A 20168-nucleotide genomic window follows, 5' to 3' on the forward strand; every position below is an offset into this window, starting at 1 on the left:
AAGTTTAACAAGTTTCCCCATAAACATGTGTTTGGATTGATCTATTTTTAGAAACATTTTCTCAAACAGACACTTCTTATTCATGGTTGAATGCTTAAAAAACAAAAAAACAAATGCTGTTAAAATGCTTTTATTTTGAGAGCTTTCCCATTAAAGGTGCAGTTAATTTGTAAAATGTTAGCCATTTCATTTAGATTTGGTATCCAAAGATTGGTCACTCCAGCTGACCTTTAGTAATAAGCAGACATCATATGAATTAATATTTTCCAGCTGTTAGATGGCAAAAACAAAAATGTATCTGCTCTTTTTTTTGGTTTCCTGAGATTTGAACATGGAATGCAATCATCAAAATTAACAGTATACAATAAATTAAACAATATAAAAATTCACACTGAACACAACAAACAAACAAACAAACAAACAAACAAACAAACAAGTACTGGCAAGTTTAAATGGGAAGTGTTAAATTCTGCAAGAGCTTGTAGCTATTATAACAACTATGTAGTCTTTTATCAATTATTTAACTTTACCAGAATAGTTTAACATAAGGTTTTCATGACCAGTAATGAATACAAACGGACCTTCCTTACTTCTGGATAAGTGTTGATCTGTGAAGTTGATCATTTAGAAAAAAAAGTAATTTACAAAATAAAACTCCCCAAAATGTTCACATTCATTGTTTTGATGTCCTGTTGTCAAACTTGATTTCCAATGTGCTGTTTGACAGCCTCCTTTATCACGTTCATTCACCTCTAAAAACATATTCACTTTAATATTATGGCCTTGTTTACTTTGTTTTATATCATGATTCTGCCAGAACATTAACCACTGGCAAACAGTTACGGGGTGATAGACTCTTCCCTAATAGTTCTGCAATATACACTGCAGATCAATTGAACAAAATTGCATTGCTGCTCTAAAAACACAGTTTCCATTTTCATTTCAGGGTGAACTATAATTTTAAGTCCTCTTAGCACTTGATGTAGGAAATGGGAACTCAATGGCCAATTGCATGCAATGACAGACCAGGCAAAAAAAGAAAACTTTAACATCCACTCAATTCTGTGCTGCATCTTGCAGACATTCATTGTACAACACCTTTCATTTTTAATATAAAAAAGGTCTTAGCACTGAACTTCTGGCACAGTATCGCAGCAGGTTTCTGGAACCAGAGGAGGAAGCGAGTAACAATAAACTGATTAGATCTGACTTGTGATTACAGCTTCATCTTCTAGGTTTAAACCTTGGCACTTTGAAGGTTTGGCACTTTGCTATGATCCTAACTTGTCTCCATTGTGTGGTCTGAATGTGTCTGCATGAAAGCATGGGCTGATTTGAGTCCAAGGTCACTCAGCTTCCAGGCCTAAAAATTAGCCTTCCACAGCATGTCGATCTGCTAATTCATCTCTTCATTTTGACAATCCAGCAACATCCCTGTAATTCCAGTTGGGAAATGACCATAACCAACTGCTCAATTTCATAAACATGTAACCGTCTGTTCCTTAAATAACTACTCAGCGCTTCTCACAACAGTGTCTTGAAGGGCCGTCCCGTTAAAAACACAGGGATTACTATTACACACCCAGTTTTGACTAGGGAATGTTGACTCTACCTCCTTGTCGGATGTAGACACCAAGCTTATGAGTTATCTGTCGTGCTTAAACCACAGCTATGACTCAAGGCTGAACCAACCATATATTGGCATCTTCTTGGCCAATGTCATCTTCCTCCTCCTCTTCCTCCTCCTCCTCTTCCAAAGGCTCATGAGTCCTGAGGGCAAGTTCACGGAGGAAGTCAGGTTCGTGAGCAGAGTTCTGGGAGGAGGACTTGAGGCCAATCTTCTTCTTGGTCAGATGGAACTGGTCACGAATAAAGTTGTAAAAGTCATACTCGTACTTCATCCTTTGGTAAAGTACCTGCAGAGCCTCTATAGTGGGCATGTGCTTCTTCACTGTTCCGGTAAGGTTCCCCATCTTCCAGAATGCTGCAGAAAAGGCACAAGTACAAAACTATGAGTCAAAGACGAAGCAACAGTGTTGCCAATACTTTAGTTCATACGTCTCAAACTAGATTTCTGAAGGGCCACAGGTCTGCATAGTTTTGCTCCAAACCTAATCAAACACAGCTTATCCAACTAATCATGGTCTTCAAAACTGCAAGAAACATTTAAGCAGGTGTGAGATGAAGGTGGTTGGAGAAAAACTGCAAAGTTTGAGACCACTGCTTTAGTTTATGTACCAATTCTTACTGTTAATTAGTAACTTACGACCTTTCATTTATTTTATTTTCAGCTTAGTCTCTTTATTAATATGGGGTCGCCACTCGCCACAGCGGAAAGAACTGCCAACTTATTTAGCATATGTTTTACGCAGCGGATGCCCTTCCAGCTGTAACCCATCACTGGGAAACATCCATATGCACTCATACACTATATACAATTTTAGCTGACCCAAATCACCAATAGCGTATGTCTTTGGACTTATGGGGGAAATAAGAGCACCTGGAGGAAACCCACACGAACATGGGGAGAACATGCAAACTCCACACAGAAATGCCAACTGACCCAACCAAGGCTCGAACCAGCGACCTTCTTGCTGTGAGACGATCGTGCTAGCCACTGTGATGCCCCGACTTATGACTTGTCTATTTTTGAAATATTGTCTGTTTATTGGTACTTATAAAGTACACATTCTGCATGATCTTATTCTACATCCCTAATGTTAGCTAGCCTATAATGTTTCTCTTTCAATACTGAACTGCTTTCTGAGTTTAAAAATGACTGCTTAAGTTATTAAGAATAGGAACAAGTTATTCTTTATTAAGAAAACAATATGTTTGTAACATTTTTTACTTATTAATTCAGTTTATTTCCTCAGTAATGAAATATTTTTACTTTGATGCTGCTATAAATATAAATGTATATTATTATGTGAATGTTCCAGCGTGTAAAATACTTTATTAAATGTTCTCATATTATCTGGTAAGTATTTCATTTGTAAATGCAATCAGTTTCATCATTTATCATTTAATGATCCATTAATGTTTTTTTCATTTTCTCTGTTTGAATGAATTAAAACCTTTAGACAGTGTCCTGCAGCCACCTACTAGGTGGTTTTAATTTAATATTTGTATACATTGTAGCCTAATTAAAGTTACAAATAATTTCATAATCTAATAATACTGCATTTTAATCTTATAATTAAAACGCAGTCTCCTTATTGTTAGAAGTCACTATCTAACTATATCTGTAGCAAATATGCAGCTAAGTAAATTCTCTATGGGGAGTTTTGTGTAGGTGGAGGTAAAAATACACTGCGTGTAGTGAAACCTGACAGCATGTGAACATCACGTGAAAAGGGTTTACTGTTTGTTAATAATGAGAATTGTACCTTAAAATGAAATGTGATTAAAGATTGTAGCACATGCTTCAGTTATCATTGGTTTAAAGATTAAAGATGAGTTTAGGGATCAAAACTAATAATAATGGCTAAATAATATGCAAATGCCACAAATACTTCTAATAATACATACAAAGAGGTCAGCTGCAAAAATAACTCTTCATGCCTTTTCACAGCATGTCTTTAGTTAATCCTGACAGTAGTTTTTAACACTAAAATATATTGCTGCATTGGTGTAAGTAAATCAGGGCATCATTTTTTAAAATTATCAAATAAATGTTTGTTTATTTCCACTTCTATGTTATTTAATTTACCCTTCACATTTACCTTTATTATTTGAATTTCTCACATTTTAATTCAGAGTAACTGAATAAAGCACACCTGGACTCTTGTAGATGGTTAGGACATCACTAAAGTAGTGAGGTAGAAGTCTCTCCAGCAAGAGTAATACATCCTCCAGCTCCTCCAGAATCCCCACAAGTAGAAAGTTCTCTATAACATTTTGTTTGGCCCTCTCCACTGCCCACATACCCGGCTCCCTGTAGCAGACAAATATAATAAACATTTTTTTGATAAAGCATGCAATAATAATACTGATAATACTGTTTGTGAAAATAAACAGCACATATAATGTTTATACTGCAGTCACTGAACACTTTATTATAACACTATACAAATCCGAGTTCCTCGGGTTCTGTGACTGTCACTACAAGAAGAGTTTGCTTTTAGATTGCATTACCTGCACTGAGGGTGTTGTCCACAAAAGTATGGAACGATGTAGAAGAGGCGAGGGTTTGAGCACTCTGGGTAGTTCTCCATGATACACACGTTAATGTCCTGCAGTGAAGAAATGGGAAAATGAGTCAGACAGAGATACAGCCAAAAACTACGCAAAGCATAAAAAAAGAAGAAAAAGTGCTTATAAATCATAGATTAGCAGATGCATCCAAAGTACCGCCGAACTGTTTGAAAGAACACAAGGGGGCGCCACTCACATAAGCAAAGTTAAAAGCTGCGTTCCATTCTGAAGGGCTCATTCCCATACCCTATGAAGGATTCACTTTACAGTGTGAGCTTTGAAAAAGCGAAACATGATGGGGACCATAAAGCTGCAAAGATTCTTTCAAATAAACGAACAGCATCCATCACTTGCTCCCTTTAAAATCTCTGGTTTGAAGCACCTGTGCTGACTTCAAAGTGGCCTTTGGAGGTGGATTTATAAAGTTTGAAATGCAGAAATAATGTGACAGGATTCATGGTTATAAAACAGTCCTAAAACACAAGCAATCACTAATCAAGACCCAATGCATTAAAGCAATGCTTCATCACTTTATTTGATCCAGTTACGCAGGGGAACTTTAGATGGAAAAACACCCACGGCACACACTTATTCAAAACAAACACTGCATTCTAAATTGCATACTACTCGAGTAATATGAACTTACTTCACAACTGTTAGAAAGGTATGTTCTATATGGCAGGATTGTGGATATTATGAATGGGATTCGCGATTCTGTCAGTATCACATGACCTCATTTCACTCCCATTCATAAATTCTCTCATTGGGCCTCAAAGGATAATAAACTGTCTTTATTGGATGATAATTTAAGGATCTCACTTTCAGGATATCTACTTGCCTACTGTATGTGCCTCTGCCTACATTTTTGTTAAATGTAAAATACATTGCTCCAGGTACACTTCGCTGTATGTTTCAGATGAAAAATCTACTAGAGAAAAGTACAAAAAACTTAATTCATTGTACTTAATTTGTAGGGTACAATGTATCCCTGTAAATATCATTAGTGTGAAAAGGAACAAAAGTTGTTGGTGTCATACTACCTCATAGTGTTCATTTTACCTTGAAACTGCAGTCAGATGTATGGTCAAGTACATTTTTTGACAAAACTGTATGCTGAATCCAGTGTTGTTGAGTAAGTGACTTAAAAAAATACAAATTACTGAAAACTACTGGAAAATTGCAATCTGATTACATTACTAATTACTTAGTGTAAAAAGTAATCAGATTAATAATTACTTTAAAGTTACTTTTAAAACATATAAAATATACCTATAAAATACAAAATAAACTGAAGCTCTTTCAGTACTTTAATATACACTGAAAACGTTACAATGGGTTGATTACAGCAGATTGACAAATTCAAAAGACTTAAAGAGTTTGCCCAAAACTGAAAATTCTCTCATCATTCACTTGTTCCAAACCTGTTTGTCTTTTTTTAACGCAAAAGAAGACATTAAGGAGAAAACTGGATACCTTAAACTTTTGACATCCATATATGCAAAAGCACTGCAGTGTTTGTGTGTTCTGTGTTTGTCTGAGGTAACTACCGAAATGTGTATATTCCATTCAAAGCATGAAGCTGCAATTATTGTCATGTGACTCGTAGTTTTCAACTGGTGCGCCTGGAAAATGCGAGCATGTGCATTATGCTTTTTGGATATGTGTGCGCAAGACGCGCGCCTCCATTGGAAATAACGAATTTACACGCGCAAAAGATGTGATATATGTAACGGCCCCAGAAGAAGCTAAGCTTCTCTCCACATTCAGAAGATACCTTCACTCCCGATCCTGCACAAAAATCCAGTGTAGCCTGTTTAGGCTGAGTTGGACTGCCATGTTTTTGGGCGCCGGTGTCCTCTTTGGTGATTCAATTACTTAAACAAGTTGCTGGTCGAGTAAAAAGCAGTTTAAAGTTCTTTAGAGACTACCTTTGACAGCAATATTTTTGTTTTTACACTCAATGAAATCAAAGTAATGTCTGTATTTCCACTTGAAGAAGCAAACACGCTAGTCAACATCTATCACCATTTTCAGCTTAAGTTTTCCAGCAATTTAACTACTTGACTTTAGTAACTGTGTAATCAAATTACACAAATTTGCCTTTACAAAACTCAATGCAATAAACATTGCTTATGTGACTAAACATGGTAACAGAGAGAGCTTATTTCACGCTGACTGGTAGATTGTCAAGATGACATTTGTTATAAAGGAGGGCAGTTTGTCAAGTTAACAGCCTGGTCTCTAACTGGTGCACAAGAGAGGTTAAGTAAAGTGCACACAGCCACGAGGCTCCAGACTGCAGGCTCTCCTCCTCTTTCATGAGCCCCAGGTGGGGCTTTAGAGCTGCTGGGAATCACATGCCAGCTGTGGGTCTAGAAGAGAAGGGCCCTCATGCTGGCAGGTAGAAAAACATACTCAGAGTTGTGTCAGCATTAATCTTTAACAGCAGAATGGCCCTTACACATGCCAAGTATGAGCCGATACGTGAACATTATTTCCCTGCCTTTCATTAAGCTTTAAGTCAGGAAATGAAAAGGTCTCTGCTGCTTTGCAATACATCATCTTTAGTCAAGAAGATTTTAGATATTTACTTTGGACTACCTTCTTCATATCCCAACCATTAATAGCGTTAATGTTTTTCAATTATCAGTCAGTTTTGGTTATTAATGTTATTGATGGGGTTTCCAGTTTTGATCAGCCTTTTGAGACTGGAAATGGTGGATAATTCATATACTTATGGCAGACGAGATCATTTTAGATTTTTTAAACTGTCTTTAGAGTTTGTGTAATTTGAGTTAACTTGCAATTTGAGTCAACTCCCAATATGACATACCTTCACTTTTTAAAATACTCAGCATTCCAAAAAACAGTGTTTCTTATTGCTGTACATAAAAATGTGAACTTAGATCAGGGGTTTCCATGGTCCCAAACAAGATCATCTTTTTGAGAAATCACACAGTTGCTTGTATAAAGACCAGTTTATATATATATATATATATATATATATATATATATATATATATATATATATATATATATATATATATATATATATATATATATATATATATATATATATATATATATATATATATATAAAGTATTACAATATTGAAATATTAATTGTTAAATATTTAGTTTCTATTAAGTTACATTATTACAAATTTCCTACTCTTTAATATAGTTTTCCATTTTGTCATTGTATATTTAATGTATAAAGGCACTATATTTATTCATTTTAATTCATATCAAATTTTGGAAAATGTACTTATTATAATCTTATTAAATTATATTTTTGTATACATTACTTCATAATTAGCATTATGCAGTTTTTATTTTTGTTTAAGCTTTTTTATTTTATATTATTGGTTTCTAATAATTTAAAAATATTTTTTTTTCATAATTTTCTATAATTTCCTATTTTTTATACATTATTTATATTTATTTATTTTCATTCTTAAAACACAGTTTATAGTGCATTTGTTTACATTATACAGTAGCAATTACTTTACATTCTAAAATGAACAGCAAAAGAAAACAAAGTGGTTATGCAAATGGGTTTCATATTTGAGATGCAATATAAGCTGCTATTCTGTCTTATAGATTTTTGAGAAAAACAGGACTGATATTGCTATCAATGCAATTTACAAACCACATTAAATTTATATGGCTGGTTCAGGCCTGTCATAGATAAATAAGTGATTAATTGAATCAATTAATCAAATGATTTGTTCAAAAGCAAAATCATTCCTAAACTAAACACTAAATAACTTTTTTTATTGGAAAAAAAGACTATTGCGTATTAAATTTTACTCGCCCTGTATACATTTTTTGTTTGTTGAAATGTATAAAAGCAATGCCAAATTTGAGGTAAGACATTTTCAGGAATGCAGCACTCTTTCATGTGTAAAAAAACTAAAACTTCTACAGGCATATTATTTATTTATTTATCAGGATCCCCATTAGCCACTACCAAGGTAGTGGCTATTCTTCCTGGGGTCCATCGAACATAACACAAAATTACATTAATACACAACTACAAAGACTAATAAAAACATTAAAATACAAAATTCATACATAACATCCAAATCAACATCCACTTAATATTGTTCCATTAAATATTTTTTAAATGATTTTTTAAACCTCCTTTTACTTTTATATTATGAATTAAAAAGAAAAAAGAATTAAAAATTATTTATTTTATATTATGGATATTATGAATTTTACAGTAAGTACTGTAAGTAGTACTAAGTAAGTAAGTAAGTAAGTAAGTAATGTGCATTTAAATCAGGCATTTATTGTGTTTTATTTTAACACAACTTTATTTATTCTTCCTTACAATTATGCGAGATGTCTCTCCACACCACACACCACTGTGAAGCATCCACCTGGATAAGCTATGAAAATGACAGGACAATGGCACTAGCGCACTCACCACACACCAGCTGCAGGTAAAGAGAAGAGACAGAGATACAGCCAATTCGGTGGATGAAAATGACTGGGAGGCCATGATGGGTAAGGGCCAATGAACAAAATTTGGTCAGGACAGGTCAGGTCAGGACCTCAGTTTAACATCTCAAACGAAAGATGGTGCTCACTGATAGTATGGTGTCCTCATCATTATACTGGGAAATTAGCACTTAGATAGACAGTAGGTGCTCTCAAACATGCTTAATTTACAGTGAATGCTTCTAGACATTCAAGACATATTTAAAAATCTAAATCAAAGTGAGTGAAATATTTAATTCAAGCGACAACATCCTGCTGTCTCTCGTGAAGCCAATAAGGAAGTAACTGAAACTGCAATTCATCAACTAGCCTTTGATACTCCAGATGTCCACTGACTGCTATGCTAAATTGGCCAATAGTACAGCTGATAAAACATGTTTACAGCCTGGTACAAAAGATGGTGTCTGTGCATATAGCTAATATTACCCTTCATAACAACTGTGAGGGGGGTTTATTTTTTATAACTCATCCGTTTCGTTTTTATTAAGTCTGCATAATTAAGGGCGTGGCCACTTGAGTGACAACTAGATTTTGCTTGTCGCCGCTTCGTCACCTCAGCTGATTAACTGCTGAACTCTGCATATACATCCTATTTTGTTTTGTTTTATGTGGCCTTACACAGTCAGTTGCCTTTTGGGATTATTAACTACAAATATCAGGTAATTTGGCATGCTGTGTGCACTTAATTTTTCTCACAAACCATTCAAGTGGCCTCCATTTCCCAGGTGAGTGATATTATACACTTATGCCATCTCTAAAAATGTATTTGTTTTATTTAATATTATTTATCATTTATAATTGTCTGTAGAACTGTAAAGCACTCCAGAATCTGACAGATCGATTAGCTGTAGGCTATGGAACAGTAATCTGAAGTGTTGTCATACAGTGTAATGCCTGGATTTCATAAATGTTCTTGCATTTACTAACATAGATTATATTTGAAGTATTTGGAAGCAATTTGCGTTTTCCTCTTGTAGAAAAACGTCAAAAGAACAATGTTTAGTGGTTCAATTTATTACAAGAGTGTTTTTTTAAAAGAATAAACACTTGATATAGACTATTGATATAGTACACAACCAAGAACGTGTGGTCAGAACACAAACGGGTCACAGGCAATGAATTATTAAGCATTTCTCTCAAAGAAAAGCCTGTCTAAGCAAACTACTAGCACGCATCTATAGCTCCACTGATGCTCCGCCTCTTTGCCCTTTTTGGTAACCCCTGGTCGGTGCAATAACGAGTAAACAAAATGATGACAGTTGGCTACGCCTAGTTTCATTTACGCTCTTCAGAAACCAATGGGTGACATGATGGATACAATGTCCATATGTTTTACAATCTACAGTATGATTTAATTACATGAGCTTTGAAACAACAAATAGTATATTATTGCAGATCTATATCCAACTTCAACTTTTTTCCCCCTATCCTTACATTTATTACATGCAAATTGTGAACTAGAGCAAAAGGAGCAGACTGCTCTCTGTTTAACTCACTTTCTCTGTTCTCTGAACGTGTTCATTTGTTGACAATATCAAGCTGATGCACTGGCGACTCCTTCAAAGCAGCGGAGCTCCAGGAGGGCCAGATCCTTTAACAATACTCACTCTGTGTGTTTCTGAAAATAGACTAAAAGCCAAGAGCGCATCAATGTCCTTTCATCCGCATCTCCAGTCCGGCCCAGCGGAGACACACACACACAACTCTGATGGACATGAGCTTTGAACACACAAATGCTATTGCTGCAAGACAAACAGGTTAGGTTCCACTTGAGCTTCCGCTGACTTTTTGGAATATAAAAAGAGAAAGCATTAAAGTACAGAAAGCCAGATGGCCAAAAGGGCAAATGTTTACCATGAACAAAATAAACCGAAATGTCACCCTCTAAAAGATCAGCAATTACGCAGAAACTTCCAGAACAACCTACTCAATCCCTGAGGAGATAATAACAGCTTAAAGCTGAGCCAGACGTCTAAAACTAACAATTAAAAACAAGTTCAATGAGGAGGAAGACGCTGTTTAATGGAGAGCAGAAAATATAGAAAGAAAGTCTACTCGACTATATGAAATGACATATAAAGTTGCAGCAAACGGCTATAATGTGCTTCTGGCAATTGTCCCGATTAGTAAAACAGGGCAATCTTTCGAGCGCGGTCTCTTTCTCTCTCTAAGAGGAGCTACTTCAGCTCAGGTGACACACTTATTTGGCCTTGTGTTCTTGATTCAGTCCCAAGGTGGCCATTTCACTAAAGCACCTGGGAACACAGCCATCACAATTTACCCCAACTACCTCCAGATGGACGTCACCAAGCAACACACTCTTTGCCTCACGCGAAGGAAAACATTTTGCTGTCAAGAAAGCTCTACAAAAAATGGAAGGCACAAAATAAATACAAATGTTTATTGCATATACTGTACAACATTCAGCTAAATTATGTAGCAAAGCAAATAAGAGATGAGTTTAGATGATATGAGAAAAGGACTGTCTGCTAGAGTATGCTAGAGGGAAGCTGAGGAAGTTCCATTAAGAGAGGCAATTTCCTGCCTGTGAACACACACACACTCACGCACACAGAGTTGTTTTTTAGGATATAGTAGGATGACAGGAGATGCAGTGGGAAAGAGAGAGAGGGACCTGATCTGGAAAGGTGTACGAGCAGGAACTCGAACTCAGGATGCCTGGAGCACTTTTGCTCTACATGTTGGCACACTGCCCACTGGGCAATCAGCACCGTCATGCAGAGTTAAGCTTTTAATGACTTCAGTCATTGGTATACATGGGCAGTACATCAGTCCTCCAGCTTTGAAGGTCTGCCAGCGCAACTTACAACAAACAAATTTTTTTTATCTTTGTTGGCACAAGAACACATACAAGTGGCAAACTTCTTCTCACAGGCTTTACAGTGAATGCTTTAGTCATTTTCATAGCGGACTTTATCCCAAATTACTAAATCGTTTAACCACTCTTCGAAAAGTGTAGATGCTGGATTAACATTCACCACATGATCACTAATAAGATGCGACATTATTTGTAACTTTAGGCGGTTTCTAAAACAAAATCTGTCAGTGTAGTTATCATTCTCTCATCTTCAGAGCTTTACATTTTCGCGGCTCTAGCTTTGTGTCATCTGACGGAAGATGGCGCAGATTGACAGTTGATATTAACCAATCCATTCGTGTTCAGTTCTAGTGCAGTGGGCCAATCAGAAGAACTTGAAGGCCGGGCATGCATTGCAGACTTTGTTTACTGTAGCAAGTTGACATGACAACTGTTTTAAACTATTTCTGAGCACTGCGTTTCACGTTTCAGGTGTAAAGATGCATTCTGTGTGAATGCCTACTGAACCTGCGCATGTTGTGGACATTTTTGTAGTAAAAAAAACGCAGCATAGCAACAGTTTTTATGCACTCGCACAAATGCTCCCAAACATATTTTGAGGTTGCATAGACACAATTTTGGGCACATATGTGACCAAAAAAGTCACAATTTCGCGCCCTGCATTGATCAAAGGTGATCTGAGAGGCATTTAAAATGTCATAAACATTCCTATTGCAAAGAAATGCTCTTTTTTTATTCATCAAACGGCCCTGGAATAACTGTTTTAATAACTGTATTTGAAAAAATAAGCAGTACAAGTATTTAGTACATTGATAATAATAAAACGGCTATAGCAGGATCATGAAGGATCATGTGACAATGAAAACAGAAGTAATCCTTGAGGAAAATTTGTTTTAAAAACACCCGCTTCGAATGTGATCACTCATTCACGCATTATCAGGCGTTATCAGCTGAAAGATATGGGCCAGTAGGGGCCTTCTGCACCTACTAGTAAGCTCAGAAGGCTGTTATCATCCATCCACATGATTAATCAGTTATACTGATAGAAAAGACCCCAGATCCAGATCTGTTTTTACATTACTGTGACAGTTGGGTTTAGGGTTGGGGTAGATGTTAATAAAATACAATTAATGGAAACTTAATAAATAATATAAACAATTCTCTGTAACTTCCGGCTGCAGCCGTATGTGATCTATGGCTGATTAACCATGTGGGTGGATGGATGATAACAGCCTTCTGAGCCTTCCTAAGATGCAGAAGGCGCATACTGACCCATATCTATCAGCTGATGATGACTGATAACACCCTGTCTATTGAGTGATAACATTTGAATTGGCTGTTTTAAAGTAAGTTGCTTTCTAAAATATACAGGTATAAAAGCAGACAAGGCAGATACCTCTTCATAAACTTATTTAAAATTCATTAAAACAAACAATAAAATGAATAAATAAAATAAATCGATTAATAAATAAAATTTGAAACATATTTTGTTTTCATATTTTTTAAGTAAGGTGGCGCAGTAGGTAGCGCTGTCACCTCACAGCAAGAACGTTGCTGGTTCGAGCTTCGGCAGGGTCAGTTCGCATTTCTGTGTGGAGTTTGCATGTTCTCCCCGCTTTCGCGTGGGTTTCCTTCGGGTGCTCCGGTTTCAGTCCAAAGACATGTGGTACAGGTAAATTGGATATAGTAGGCTAAATTGTTCCTAGTGTATGTGTGTGAATGAGTGTGTATGGATGTTTCGAAGAGATGGGTTGCAGCTGGAAGGGCATCCGCTGCGTGAAACATGTGCTGGATAAGTTGGCGGTTCATTTTGCTGTGGCGACCCCGGATTACTATAGGTACTAAGCCAAAAAGAAAATGAATGAATGAATTTTTTAATTATCAAGTTTGAATAAATTCTAAAATAACTCTAAAATAACTAAGCTAAAATTAGGCATGCACGATATTTATCAAATAGATAATTTATCAACAGAAACAAAATGAGTAAAAATTACATAATTAAAAACAAATAAAATATGATAACAATATCCAATAAACTGAACTTGCTGGTAAATCAATAAATAAGTCTGACATATTAAAGCAAGAATCGGCTGCCGCTTGACAAAAGCAATGCATTCTGATGATGAAAAATATATTTATGAAGGCATGTGTCTGTGTTGTTGTAGGGAATTCCTCAGTACGTCACAGATTGCAATAATTAAATTCATTCTTGACTCATTCCTTGCTATTACTGACACATAAATCAAGCAAACAGATGTGTTTAGTGAGAGACAGATCACAAGCCGTGGTAATGCTAAATTGTAGAGAGAGAAAGAGAGACGTGGTTATCCAGCAGGATCTTCTGTTCAATATGCTCTGATTAAGATGCACGGGAGTCTCTCATTAGCTACGATATGTTCAGCTAGTAACTAAAAAACTGCTGTGTGATATTGCTCATGTCTGTTATTTCAAGATTACAAACCATAATACAATTTTGTGAAACACTTTAAACACTTTGAGAGACAGATTATCAAGTGATATTTTAAATTTATTTAGAAAGCTATCTATTAGTATTCCCATCCATCTTAAAGTTCATAGAACCACATAGATTTTGAGGCAAAAAATAAGAAGCTAATTCATTGAATTATTAGTTTTTACAATTTGTTTACTTTTCCCAATAAATTGCATCAACATAAATTTATATTAAGTTTGTATGAATGTAATCTACTGGTAAAAGTATACATAAAATAGTAAAAACTAATAATGATATTAAATGGTTCATACTGCTTTATCATATTTATCATATCTTTACCATACCTTTATTATATTTACAAGCTTTTTGCACTACACTATTTTGCATCTGCACAACTCTGCTTTGCACTCCTTGCCATATTCCCTATATGTGTAATTGTATTGCTTACATTTTTTTTTCTTATTTCTTTAGATTATATTACATGTATAATTTCTTTTGAATATTCTTCTTTTTGTATTACTATTATATGTTAGCCACCTAGGGTCTGACAGTAATGCAATTTCGATTCTGTGTATGCAGGGGCGGATTTAGTGATTTGGGGGCCCTAAGCAGTTCCAGTCATGTGGCCAAAAATTTCTAAAATGCACCTTTTGTTTTTATTTTTGTTTAGTTTGCTGTTAAACAACTATCTCCTTTTCCACGCAGGACACATTTACGCAGATGTAATAATTACATTCAAATAAAAAAAATTTAGACCCTCACAATACAAAATATAACAGAAAACAATATTATTTATAATTTATAAGTATAAATCTAGGTATTTTTGGGGGGGCCCTCAGATTTCCTGTTCCCCTAAGCAGCCACTTACCTTGCTTATTGGTTAAATCTGCCCCTGTCTGTATGTCTTGTACATGTGGTTGAATTGACAGTAACACTGAATTTGACTTTATTTGTAATTAACATTTCCACAGTTTACGTAACTTAAAAATGTCAAAACTCTCACTTTTTTTATTATTTATTCATTCATTCATTTTCTTTTCGGCTTAGTCTCTTTTATCAATTTGGGGTCACCACAGTGGCATGCACCGGCAACTTATCCAGCATATGTTTTATGCAGAGGATGCCCTTCTAGCTGCAACCCACCTCATATCCATATACACTCATACTGTACACTACGGACAATTTTGCCAACCCAATTCACCTGTACTGCATGTCTTTGGACTGTGGGAGAAACCAGAGCACCAGCAGGAAACCCACGTGAACACTTGGAAAACATGCAAATTCCACTTTTTAAATTAGTTTAAGATAAAATAAAGCAGAACAGAAATATTGTGAAATATCTTTAAGGTTTTTCATTTTAAAGCTTTAAAATGTTATTAATCAATCAATGCTGAAATGTTATATCAAATCACAGATGCCAAATCCAGTTCCTGGAGGGCCGCAGAGGGCGTCTGCACAGTTTAGGTCTAACCCTGCTTTAACACATTTATCTGCAGGTCTAAAACAAGCATGAAGGACACAAATAGGTTCATCAGGAGAGTTTTATTAGGGTTAAAGCTAAACTGTGCAAAGCTGTGGCCTTCCAGCAACTGGATTTGACAATAATGAATCAATGTTGAAAAATATCGTGCACACTCAAAAAATGACTTTTGCTGCTTTTTCAAACTACTTATTTAAAATGAGTACACCTAAAGCACAAAAAGATGCAGGGTTCCACACAATTCATTCATGTTTTCCCAACACAAATTGACTTTTGAAGTTAATCGATTTTGACAAATTTATGTGGATTGAACATAAAACTATTTAATAACCCCCCAAAACTCAAAAAAATGTAGTTGTTTCAGTTCGTTTTTAAAAAAAACAGTTTGAACAAGCAGCAAAATTATTTTTTGAAGTGTAGAAAGCAGAGTATTCATAGATTTATGGGATGAGTTAACAGAGAAAGTCGCCTGGATTGAATTAACTAGTAAGTTGAAAAGAAAAAAGTCCCAGTTAATGTCTCGGATTAATATGTGTCTGGGAAACTGGCCATTTATGTTTTATGTATAACAGATATGAGCCATAATTCTGTCACAATCCTTATTTGACTGATGTAATTCTTCCATCAGTGCCAAGTTTTCATATGATTGTCTTGACTTTCAGCATTCATGTTATTTTTTCCCGAGTAAAAATCAGAGGTTTGTGGATTTAGCAACACAACTGACTTCAACTGAACAAAAAGCAAACATGACTAATCAGTTCCTGAATATACTGCTCACGTTGTCTGTGCTCATTTCCAAACATACAGCCAGATTCTCTAAAAACACTCATTTTGCAACAAATTCATCCTAAAGAGGAAATGCTTTCATCACATCACGTCACTTGACTTTCGGATGCAGCAAACTAGACTAACGGGAGAAAAAAAGGAAAATGAAATTGAGGACGCTTTTAATTGCATTAAGTTCTTGAACTGTTACTTTTGGCCTAGTGAATAAATTCTTTTATAAATCACTTCACAATTTTAATTTGTCCACAATCAGTAGACATACATTAACAAGTGCCATTTCCAATGGGCATTAAATTAGATAAATAAATGACCCTTGAAAATGTCAATCTAAAGATCTGAATTCATTCATTCATTCATTTATTTTCCTTCAGCTTAGTCCTTTATTTATCAGGGGTTGCCACAGCACCTGAATGAGCCGCAAACTAGACAAAAAAAAAACATTTTACAAAGTGTAAGCTCTTCTAGCCGCAACCCATTACTGGGAAACATCCACACACACACACATTCAAACTCATACACTACAGCCAATTTAGTTCATCCAGTTCACCTATACCACATGTCTATGGACTTTTGGTGAAACCGGAGCACCCGGAGGAGTCCCACGCCAACACAGGGAGAACATGCAAACTCCACACAGAAATGCCAGCAGACCCAGCTGGGACTCGAACCAGTGACCATCTTGCTGTGAGGCGATAGTGCTAACCACTGAGCCACCATGTCGCCCCCTAGGTCTGAATTATATGTATTGTAAATATAAATGGACAATATTAACATTCTTTTCACGATTAGAATTTTACACAAGATATTGTTCATTTAAATATTACATCAATTTGATATGTAACTAAATCGGATAATTAACTAAATCAAATCTGTCAAATGTCTCATACTTCATTTCATTTTTACTGACATTCTGTATCCTTGACAAAAATACACTTTTAATATATTTATATAAAAGGAGAAATGGATGTCATGCTGAAAGTTACAGTACAAGTGAGAGACTACAACAACAAAAAGTTTGAAGGTAAAGAACTACCTAATTACTAAAATGTCACAAAATAATAAAGAGAGAATGTCATTAAAAAATGAGGAAGCAAGGAAGGGATTCAGAAAGTGCTTCTGACCAGATATCTCTCATCATCCTTCATCTGGGGTGTGCGGATCAGGTGATTTTGCTCTCCTCTCCAGTCCCCGAAACGACGGAAAAAGTAATTCGAGAGAAAACGGTTAATGGGATCCCTGATGATGTTTATGTAGACAGGCTGTTCTATCCTGAACCTGAGAAAAAAGTAAAAAAAAAAAGATATCATAAAGAGTCTGTGTGCCTGTGTTTTTATCTTTAATCTGATAAGAAACATTTACATAAATGATCCTTGATTTGCTTACCTGGTGAAATTGAGAAAGTGAACATGTCTGGTGTACAGAAAAGGTTGCGGGATATTGCTAATGTTTGTGATCAAATCCACCTGAAAAAAAAAAATCAACAAAAATTAACAGATGAAAATGTTTAGTATAGTATCTTCACTCAATGATACTGACAACTGCAGCAAGAATAGTTGCAAGAATAAATTAAAAATAGCAATAGGTGTAAAAAGTTCCTAAATAAGAGCATCAATAATTTAATAAACTATATCTAATAATACTGCAGATAAATATACATATATAAATTTCTCTCAAACAAATACATTTTAAAAAATCTCATACAGACAAAGGATTTACCAAGTTTTTTGATCGGTTGTTGGATCCCATTTCATCTATTTATATGATGCCCTAAATGTGTACTCTTTTTGTGAAGAAAAAGTCAATACTTTTAAATGTGTAACAATAGTATATGTGTAACAATAAAATTTTTTTTTTTTTTTTTTTTTTTAATTAATTTTTTTTTGGGGAGGAAGGTGTGACGACCCCTTGTGGTCGTTTGTGGCTGGGGTGTGGGTGTCGGTCTGTGCATCTGTGTGTGTGTGTTGCAGGTCCAGCTGATTGCGCTGGGATTGAGAACACCGGTTTGTGATTGAGTTGCTCTGCTATAAATAGCGTGTTCGTTTCAGACGAGAGTGAGAGGCTGCACGTGGAATCTGGTCACTTACCTTTCGGCTAGGATCGGTTTTGGACCTGATGGGCTAGCAACATGACCTTAATAATAGTAAATAAATATATTTTTGTACCGCAATTGTACTCGACTTCTCCTTATTTGTGGTGACCGGTTTAGGTCATAACATAGGCAAGTTGCTGGGACACACTGCTTCATCATGAACATACTGTTCTGTTTCTTCTGTTTTCTCATATGAGGTTTTTAAAAATCAATTAGCATCTGTGTCTTTATGAAAGTACAGAAATATTATTGCAGATGACATTAATTAAATATTTTTTTGAAAACAATTCACTTGAAATGCTGTTTATGAAAGCTTTATCATCATTTTATGCATGCTTATGACAACTGTTATTAAGCATTTAATCCAGTTATGTCATTTTAAATGCAAGTATAACTGTTTTTGATATGTCTTTCTTGTGAAAACTTATAAAAAAACACCATAACCTGTTTTAATCTTTGCATGACAACCTAACATTATCAAGACAACATATCTTGTCATAAATCTGTCATAAACATGACTGTCCTGAGGCCATTCTAAGGTTGTCAGCGATTTTTTTTAACAGCTTCGTTAATATTTTTCTTGACCTCAAAAATAGTATTGCAAATTGAAAAAGTCATTAAACCCCATATCATGTCATTCAACCACAGTGTGTACAGATCCAATTTGTCTTTAAAATTTCACTAATTATTAATAAAGCAATTAATGATAAAAGTGATAAAAAAAATAATGTCATAGACATGACTAAAACCTCCATCATATTCATAAAATGGGCTATGTCATTATTAACTTTAAGTTGTTACCATTATTTTTCATTAGATTAGATATTACACATTGATCATTCAAACCCTCTTGCCAATACCTCTCCACATCTGCCATGTTTGTAGTTTAGCATTTATTTTCGTTATCTGTGATTGCAGTTCAAATCAAGATCTACACTTCCAATGTCTGCTGAAAATGGACCGTCAGTTTAACACTGGAAGACTTATTTAAACACTGTGATTTGGGACACACTAATTATAATTTTTTTGTTTACTATTTAGGATGAAAAGTATGAAAGGCAGCTGCAGCAAGTGACCATAAACCAATAATTCCTCAACCACAGAAATGAATCCATTAAATAAAACCATCAACATATAAAAAGTGCAAACAGACCCCTTAGGTCTCAGAAGAACACAACTGAAGGAGACATTCCTCGCGTGGACGGTGCGTGGTGCAGTGGAAAATGGTTAGGTCATCTGATGAGGTGGACTTCTCATTAGCTTAATGTTTTCTAATGAGGGCCAGCTGGGGCCCCAGTCTGCTCTGATAGAGCCCATGTGTCCTTAACTGCATGTTACAGTCACTACAAACATACACACACAGGCATAGGGAGACTTAACAATCCTATAATGGATCACCATATGCAGAGCGGGATGATGTAATGTTAGTCTGCTGTGCCAGGACGGTGTGTGTGTGTGTGTGTATGTGTGTGTGTGTGTGTGTGTGTGTGTGTGTGTGTGTGTGTGTGTGTGTGTGTGTGTGTGTGTGTGTGTAGATCACAGCTTCTTGTAACTCTCAACAATAGCTTCCAGAAGTTTCCAGGTTGGAAAAGACCACCCTCAGAACTGAGATTTCATAGCAAAAATTAAATCTCTTAATGTTGCATCTTGACTCAAGCCGTCACACCATAAAACGTGCACTGCTCAAGCTTTATTATTTTACCAAACTCTGCACCAAATGCCAAAACAAAAAAAATCATGAACAACCTGAGGTAGTGACATAATTTGAAAAATGGAATAATTTCCTGTGCTGTACATGCTTTTATAGACATATAGA

General features: G+C 35.5%; 1 protein-coding gene and 1 long non-coding RNA gene across 6 annotated transcripts in view; one reads left to right on the forward strand and one right to left on the reverse strand.

The window, feature by feature from the left end:
- Window positions 1–114: 114 nt before the first annotated feature.
- The window catches only part of usta (uronyl 2-sulfotransferase a), a 118850-nt gene continuing 98796 nt past the window's right edge, over window positions 115–20168 (reverse strand). For 3 of the 5 annotated variants that reach the window (XM_087297064.1, XM_087297066.1, XM_087297065.1), the window contains exons 4-8: window positions 17647–17726; window positions 17385–17538; window positions 4138–4235; window positions 3780–3937; window positions 115–1984 (exon numbers count right to left, since the gene is read on the reverse strand). In XM_087297064.1, the coding sequence (XP_087153190.1) occupies window positions 1677–1984; window positions 3780–3937; window positions 4138–4235; window positions 17385–17538; window positions 17647–17726 (798 nt within the window). In that variant the 3' untranslated portion in view covers window positions 115–1676. 5 annotated transcript variants of the gene reach the window in all.
- LOC147832250 (uncharacterized) lies at window positions 14467–19841 on the forward strand. The gene is made up of 4 exons (XR_015518597.1): window positions 14467–16859; window positions 16910–18093; window positions 18482–18965; window positions 19010–19841. It is a non-coding gene; the product is annotated as an uncharacterized LOC147832250 (long non-coding RNA).

This window comes from Danio rerio, chromosome 20 (genome assembly GCF_052040795.2).
Source record: "Danio rerio strain M-AB ecotype USA chromosome 20, GRCz13ab, whole genome shotgun sequence".
Taxonomy (NCBI): domain Eukaryota; kingdom Metazoa; phylum Chordata; class Actinopteri; order Cypriniformes; family Danionidae; genus Danio; species Danio rerio.